The 7,543-nt window shown below is 38.9% G+C and overlaps 1 protein-coding gene across 1 annotated transcript in view; it reads left to right on the top strand.

The window, feature by feature from the left end:
• The window catches only part of MYO5A (myosin VA (heavy chain 12, myoxin)), an 86,656-nt gene that overhangs the window by 61,809 nt on the left and 17,304 nt on the right, over window positions 1-7,543 (top strand). Inside the window, exons 25-31 of the mRNA XM_009330997.1 lie at window positions 1-33; window positions 752-900; window positions 1,636-1,749; window positions 3,904-4,047; window positions 4,830-4,883; window positions 5,601-5,828; window positions 6,957-6,965. The exon at window positions 1-33 is cut by the window's left edge and continues 73 nt beyond it. Of these exons, the coding sequence (XP_009329272.1) occupies window positions 1-33; window positions 752-900; window positions 1,636-1,749; window positions 3,904-4,047; window positions 4,830-4,883; window positions 5,601-5,828; window positions 6,957-6,965 (731 nt within the window). The remainder of the gene's footprint in view (window positions 34-751; window positions 901-1,635; window positions 1,750-3,903; window positions 4,048-4,829; window positions 4,884-5,600; window positions 5,829-6,956; window positions 6,966-7,543) is intronic.

Raw genomic sequence — 7,543 nt, 5'->3', positions numbered from 1 at the left:
GCCGCATCCATGACCAGGCGAGGGAGATAACAGGTTGGCTCTGTTCTCTTCACTCAGGTTTTCTACTTCATGTTACCTTGTAAAGCAACACTCTACTGCATAGATTGGGCTAGTTTGCCTTAGTTTGCATTCCTTTTTAGTTTAATGGTTTCATTTCTTTGTTTTAAGAACTCATATGCATTGGAATTATTTACTATGAGTTTCCATGAAGTCCTAAGCATTTGGAGTCTTTTTGGTGAGGGTGACTGTTACAAAGCATTTTACTTTTAAAAGGAGGGCTCTGATATTTAGTACAATTAATCCTCTGCAGCTCTTCTGGCTGCTGTGACTATGTAGACAGCAACCTGAAGAGTGTAACTCTAGATGCGAAGGCTGTGATGGAGGCAGGTGTGATGAGGAGGATCAGTGTGTTTGAGGCGTAAAGCATCTCACATTTGCTTTTTCCATAATGCAGCACTGGGCCAGTGCCCCTTCTTCCTCCCTCCTGGAACTGCTAACGCAAGGTATTAGCAGAATAACTAACTTGACTGAGTGAACCCTTCTGTGGTTACCACAGTAATGTTTTGGTCCTTCATATATTTGGCTTAATGTTTGCCTGCAGAAGCACAAATACCACACACCAGCTTCAAAGAGCAGACTGTTTCACCATCTGGGTTCCTGGTGCGGACACGTGCCTGTACCTCCAGGACGGATGCACTCCATGGTAGGTAGAACTGGAGTTCTCAGTTTGGATTCCTGTTCTTCGTGGCAGAAACGATGGAAAAGAAGCTAGTGGAGGAAACGAAACAGCTAGAGCTAGATCTGAACGATGAACGGTTACGGTACCAGAACCTGCTGAATGAGTTCAGCCGTCTAGAGGAGCGCTATGATGATCTCAAGGATGAAATGAACTTAATGGTGGTAAGTGGCTAAACATCTAAGAAACCAAAAGCTGTTCACAAACATGTTTAGGCAGAATCTAGTGGTATTAGTTAGTAACTGATTCTGCTGTCAGCTGTGTGGTGGTGACCTGTACCTGAAAAGAGAATTTGTCCTTTTAAATATTGATTAATTAGATTAGCTCAGCCAAAACAAATACATTTAAAATTTGTGGTTGATTTTTTAAAAATTTTATTTTTATTTTCACGTTTGTGAAGAAGGCTAAATTTCTGCTGTGACTTTGCTAGTGGTATTGCACGTGCCGTCTGCCCTTATTTTGCCCTGAAGTTATTCACATGTACTAGGGTTGTTTGTACCACATTCATCCAGTGTTAAATTTTAAGTAGTTCTAGGAATATTTTATGTGTCAGGAAGAGAAAATATTCCTCAGTACAATGTCTGGGAAGTTAGAGAATTGCTGCCTGTGCTTCCTGTAAACTGAGCTTTTCTTTCCCTCAAAATGCTGCGTTGTTGCTTGGATCTGCTTTCTGCAGCAGTACTTGATGGCGTAGGATCTGACCTGTCTCCACAGATTTGATTGTGAACTACATCTCATAGGCTTTAGGTGGCATGAGAGACGAGAATCAAAAATCTTTTCTTATAAATTTTGATAGCTGTGAAATAACACCAAATATTACAAGCTAAATTATAGCTTGTGAAGAGACAGTCACAGGGAAAACCATATAGTGGTATTGATTTGTTTCATTTGCACTCCAGAACATCCCCAAGCCTGGACACAAAAGAACGGATTCAACTCACAGTAGCAATGAATCTGAATATACTTTTAGCTCTGAGATCACAGAAGCAGAAGACTTACCAGTGAGGATGGAGGTAATGTTAAAAAACCCCCACAACTTTTCATTGATCAATGGTTGAACTTATTGCTATATCTTTTTTTTTGTATTTGCTTGTGAACACCATATCCTTATATTGAGAGATCTAATGCTTCAATCCAACTTTTCCCATTTCCTTTTTGAAAACAGCTCATTCCCTAGTTAGTTGTGGTCCTATGTGAAAAGACTTTGTGAAAGTATGCTTTGAATTCTTCTGTATTACAGCAAACACAGACTAGATACTTGGCCATCCAGTTGATTTGCATCTGTAAAACATTTGCTTACCAGTGTTTGTAAGCACAATGACTTTTTAAGCACAAAGTGGGAATTCAGAAAACCAGTGAGACTTCCTGAGAAGTCTGTATACCGTACATTCAAGGATTAAAAGTGGCAAGGTGGCTAGCCACATTCTTAGTAGCTACATGGAATGAGTTCCCTGTTAGGGGTGAGAACCTCATGTTGATTCATTTTTCCTCTATTTCATAGAGGAAGGTACCATCCCTTTGCATAAGCAGTGATACAAATCCCAGGATATTTAAAGATTTTCAGAAAGATGACTCTCCTGATTCAGATAATGAATAATAATCATGAATAGTTTGTGGTACAACTCCAAGCCATTCTTAGTATTTTCCAAGATAACTCCCCCTTTTGGTCCCTCAAAGAAGTAGGACTGCTAGCACAGCAGAGAGCCGTCAGGTTGGTGGTCTGACTGTCCTTGGCAGGTTGCAGATGCAAAGCTTTTTCTGTGCATTCTAGAGATCTTAACTGTGAGCAATCACACAGCTCACTCTATTTGCCCTCCCTCTAGGTTAGTTATCTCCACAGTTGCTTTTTACAGGCTGTCATTACTGTTTTTGAAAGCCTCCACAGAAAATTATTTTCTACTGTGGATGCAAATACCCTGACACATCGATGCTGACACATATTCTATGTGGACTCTTTCATAATTTGCCTTCCCACTTATATTTTTCACCTTGCGTAATTGTTTCAGAAAGATGCTCCTGCCTTCATGGATAATCAGGAAAAGGACAGCACAAGTACACGTGATTGGATTTCACATATGAGCCAAATGTCATCTTTTCCTTTGGCTAATAGACTTACCGAATTGCTGTTCTAGAGCCAGTTTTGGGTTTTAGAATATAAATGAAAAAAACTAACTCACACAAGAGTGTGAATAAATGCAGCACTGAGAAGATTAAATCTGTATTTGTTTAACCCCTTAAGATTTCAAACTCCAGTTTGACTCTAGGCTAACAATATAGATTAATGATACAAAACCACATTAAAAAATAGGGTCCATCTCAATACGAGCCAGTAAAGCCAGAAAACTCAAAGTCTGTTTTCTTTTTCCTGAGCTGTTGGTGTGGTTTATGACTCTTCCCCTCAACAGTAAAAGGAGATCAAGTGGAAATGGCTGTGCTTGCTTGTCTGCTACAGTCATTAATATTAATTTTCTAGTTCCTTTTCTAGGCTTCAGTATTTTATGGTGCACTTCACAGTAAATGCTTTGATCTTCTTGCTACATAAAGTACAAAATGGCTGATGGACAATTTCTGATGCACGTTCAGATTACAAACGCTGGTCCTTGCCCAGAAAACAGTGAAAAAGCTAGTGGATTAGGCCCAGAACAGGCTGTATAATTAGAATAATAAAAGGCAAAAGGCATAAAATATATCTTCTGGCACCTATTTATGTCACATCCCACTAAATTAGCCTGTAAATCTACAATCAGCAGAGAGATTTCTCTGTAGCTGAAGAACTTACTGTAGAAATAATTTAAAACTAAAAAAACCCCAAACAACCTCTATTTACAGTTGTTTCCAGGTGAGTCTAACCACAGACTTTTTTTTCTCCTTTCCCCCTCCAAACAAGTAAGAATAAAAGGTATGCTTAATTATAGACCTCCTGTCTGGTAGGTAGTCTCTAGTGCTTTCTTTTGCTAGGCTTTAGGCTTAGATACGTAGATCCTTTTTAAAATAGCGTTTGACAGCTGATGAAATATTTTAGATGCCAATAGTCAACTTTCAGAATCAATAACATTTCTGTGTTCCTCTCTTTCCCCAGTCTGTTTCCCGTCTTTACTCACTGTAGTGCTTCCTTGTGATGTGGAAGGGGAATACTTCTTGACTTCCTTCTGTTCTTTCTAAAGCAGGAACCAAGTGAGAAAAAGGCACCATTGGATATGTCTCTGTTCCTCAAGCTGCAGAAACGGGTTACGGAGCTGGAGCAAGAAAAGCAATCCCTGCAGGATGAACTGGACAGAAAGGAAGAACAGGCGCTCCGTGCTAAAGCTAAGGTGGACTCCTCCTAGCTGATCAAACGCTGACACCAGAGTATCCCTTCTTGTGAAATAGCAGCTGTGTGAATGCTACCTGGCTTTTACTAAATCCTTGTCTTCCTCTAGTAATTGCTTTATTTAACGACAAGTTTTATGCCTGGTGCTTAGTACTAGGGACTGGTTATCTAGTTTTTTCCAAGGTCCTTGAGATCCTCTGATGCAAGTTAACGGGAACAAAAAGTGCGTGGGACTTTGCTTAAAAAAAAAAAGGCTGTTTTTATTAAGGAACAGCAATATAGAAATTCTACTTAAATGATGGGGAGAATGAGTAATTGTTCGTTTTAGGCAGAATAAGAAGTGTTTCAACCAGGATGCAGAGCCAAAGCGCTGGGATTAGACATGTTTAGCAGATTTTATTTGAAATTCTCCTCTGATTTGGTCTCCTTAAGTATTTACAAAAATATGAAACCAGTTTTGGCAATTGTTTCTTACTACTCTTCCACCACTGAATTTCTTGAGCATCCTGGCATTCATCCTGCTCTGTTTTGTTTACCAGTGACAGTAGTGTGATTTGGACCTGATTTTATTTATGTTAACCAATTATGTGTCATAAATTCATAAGTAAATGAAAGGAGACAATGCCAATATTCAAACTAAAGCACTCAGCAGTACCAGAATGAGTGTTTTCCAGTTTTATAGGAAAATAATTTCAGCTTCCTTTCCTTTTCCTGCCTCAACTAAATTAAAGAATAGAAGGGATTGGATTTTTATTTTTCACGCTTGTCTGTATTCTTTCATAGGAGGAGGAAAGGCCTCCAATAAGAGGTGCAGAGTTGGAGTATGAGTCACTCAAGGTAATTCTAAAAAGGAGGTTTCTGTTATTTTCTGGTGAGAACATTGCCACCAATTGTATGTGCTGGCACAGAAAATTACATCAGCCCTCCTGTTTCAGAGTATTAGCTGGAGAAACTAGAACAGAAATTCCCCAGCAATCATTTTATTGTAGGATTGTCCTTTTTGAGGTGTAGAATGTGTGGCTGGGGCTGCAGAAAAAAAAGATCCCCTAAAACTGGGGGAGTTCTCTGTTGAAACACTTAGTACAGCTTGCAAGTTAATTTGAGCAAAAATACAGTGATAAATGTAGCCCTCTTTTCCAAACACATTATTTAAATTAATGCATACCTTAGACCACTAAAACTAAAAATATTTCCTAATATCACTGAATGATGCAGAATCTTCTTAGCCTGCTGACCAGTATTTGTTGTGAACTTTATATTTTTTGTTAAGGGGAGAATAAGAGGAAAAAAGGATTGGTAATTTTTTTCCCCTCACATCTGTATGATTCATGTGTATGTGTTCTGATTTTGCACTTCAGACACAAGGTTAGCCATATTAGTGAAATCCTCCCAGGCACTATTCACCATACTCAAGAGGCCAGGGATACAGGAGAGATTGATTGATTTGGTGCAGTCACTCATCGTTTTTACCATTTTGATCCAGAGTTTTGTACCTGTGGTTTATAGGCACGTTGGCATGCTGCTGGGTGACGGAATTGTCCCTATTTCTTGCAGCGTCAAGAACTTGAATCTGAGAATAAAAAACTGAAGAATGAGTTGAATGAGCTGCAGAAGGCCCTCACAGAAACGCGATCTCCAGAGGTAACTGCTCCTGGTGCCCCTGCGTATAGAGTCCTCCTGGATCAGCTGACTTCAGTAAGTGAAGAGCTTGAAGTACGCAAGGAAGAAGTCCTCATCCTGAGGTCTCAGCTTGTTAGCCAGAAAGAGGCTATTCAACCCAAGGTAAATAACAATCAGCAGATGCACCATGTAGTAAAGTTACATTGCATCACTGATGTGCTTTATTTAATTTAACAGCATGCTTGAAAAGGCAGAAAAAAATGGTCGAGGTTTGAAAGCCTTTCTAAGTGTAATCCATTGCTCCATTGTTAGGGCACAAATTGCAGCAGTCCGAATTGGGAGATTCTGTTAATAAACCAATTTTGGGTTTGTCTACCAGCGTTCATGTAAAGATACCATACTGATCACACCAGGCTAGCAGATACCACTGATCTGGCCAGGATCTCCCCAGACTCCTTTAACAATGCAGAAATAATTCTCATTTGGAGCAGTATCGTTTCTCTAGTGAGTATGTTGTTTGACTGGAAAATTTACAATAGTTCTCAGGAGTTCTTTTGAATTAATAGTTCAGTAGGAGGTACAAGGAACAATTTCTTCTAAATCTCTGCAGGGACACAGATGATTGCAAATAAATAACATTTCATAAAGATGATCTATGAAGAGAGATAAATTCCATACTATTGCTTGATAGGTGCTATGTGGTTTTGTTGAGAAGAGTAGATTACAACCACTGAAATGCATACCTTCTAAAAAACTCTAATTCTGGTCAGATGCTTAGGAAAGTAATAGCTTTGAAAATAAGAGTCATTCAACGTGAAAAGGTATCACGTAAATCCAGGAACTAGTCATTTCCAGTGAATTGAGCTATCTAGTGTTTCATAACCGCAGCAAGGAATGAACAAGATACCTCATCTTTCCTGTGCTACTGCAAAGTTATGTTTATATTTGTCCTAAATAAATTGAAATTCTGTGATGCATGAAGGTGTACATATCTTGTTTTAAATGATTAATTATAAAGAAAACAAAACTCATTTTTCTGTAATATTTAGAACATTGTAAATAAATACTTGAATAGTAAATCCTTGAATAACTTATTCTCAGCAATGGTGGGATACAAGTGTTGTTTTTACAGCAGTTGTGAGTATGAGGGAAATATGAAGGTGACCTGTGGGATGGCTAACTGCCAGTTTGCAGGTAGCTTCTGCTTGTTAGGTTGGACAGCTGCAGCGCAGACAGGGGTTTTTTAATGATTTGTTTTTCTTCTTTCTTGCCTACCAATTTGATTGCCAGGAGGATAAGGTACACATTTTCTTCTACAGTTATAAACCAGAACTCTTAAATGCTAAAAAAACCCTCAACAATACTTGAGCTGTCATTTCCCTGCCTCTCATAAGTGACCTACATGTATATGAAGTTGTTCTTGCACTTTACTTTGCTGTTATTGAAAAACCTTTCTCATTATCTTCATGTCCCCCGTGTCCCCATCTTCCCGCTCCACGCAAGGGAACAAGTTATTTCAGAATGAGCAGATTTAACAATTTTGAACTGTTGGTTTATGGTAACCTGAACATGAAAGGAAAGATTCAGGAATTGGTCTAGTCAGCTCAATCAATGTATCTTGCTGAGTGTCTTAGGAGAGTAAGAGCAGCACCGTGATTCAGGAATCAGATCTCTATTAACTTGCAAAATCCACAAACTTCACCAAAAAACCTCTGTGGTATGAAGAACGACCTTACTTTATAGTGTTTGTTATCCTCGGCATGCAACAAACATTCAGGACTCACGTTGTGATCTGCAGATATTAGATAGGAATTGCTGAACGTTTGATTAGAAAATGTAGTTGAACACATGGTATTTAGGAGTATGAGAAACTGAAC

Source organism: Pygoscelis adeliae, unplaced genomic scaffold (assembly GCF_000699105.1).
Source record: "Pygoscelis adeliae isolate BGI_AS28 unplaced genomic scaffold, ASM69910v1 Scaffold318, whole genome shotgun sequence".
Lineage (NCBI taxonomy): Eukaryota > Metazoa > Chordata > Aves > Sphenisciformes > Spheniscidae > Pygoscelis > Pygoscelis adeliae.
Note: the sequence above shows the minus strand (reverse complement) of the source record. Positions and strands in the feature narration are given on the sequence as shown.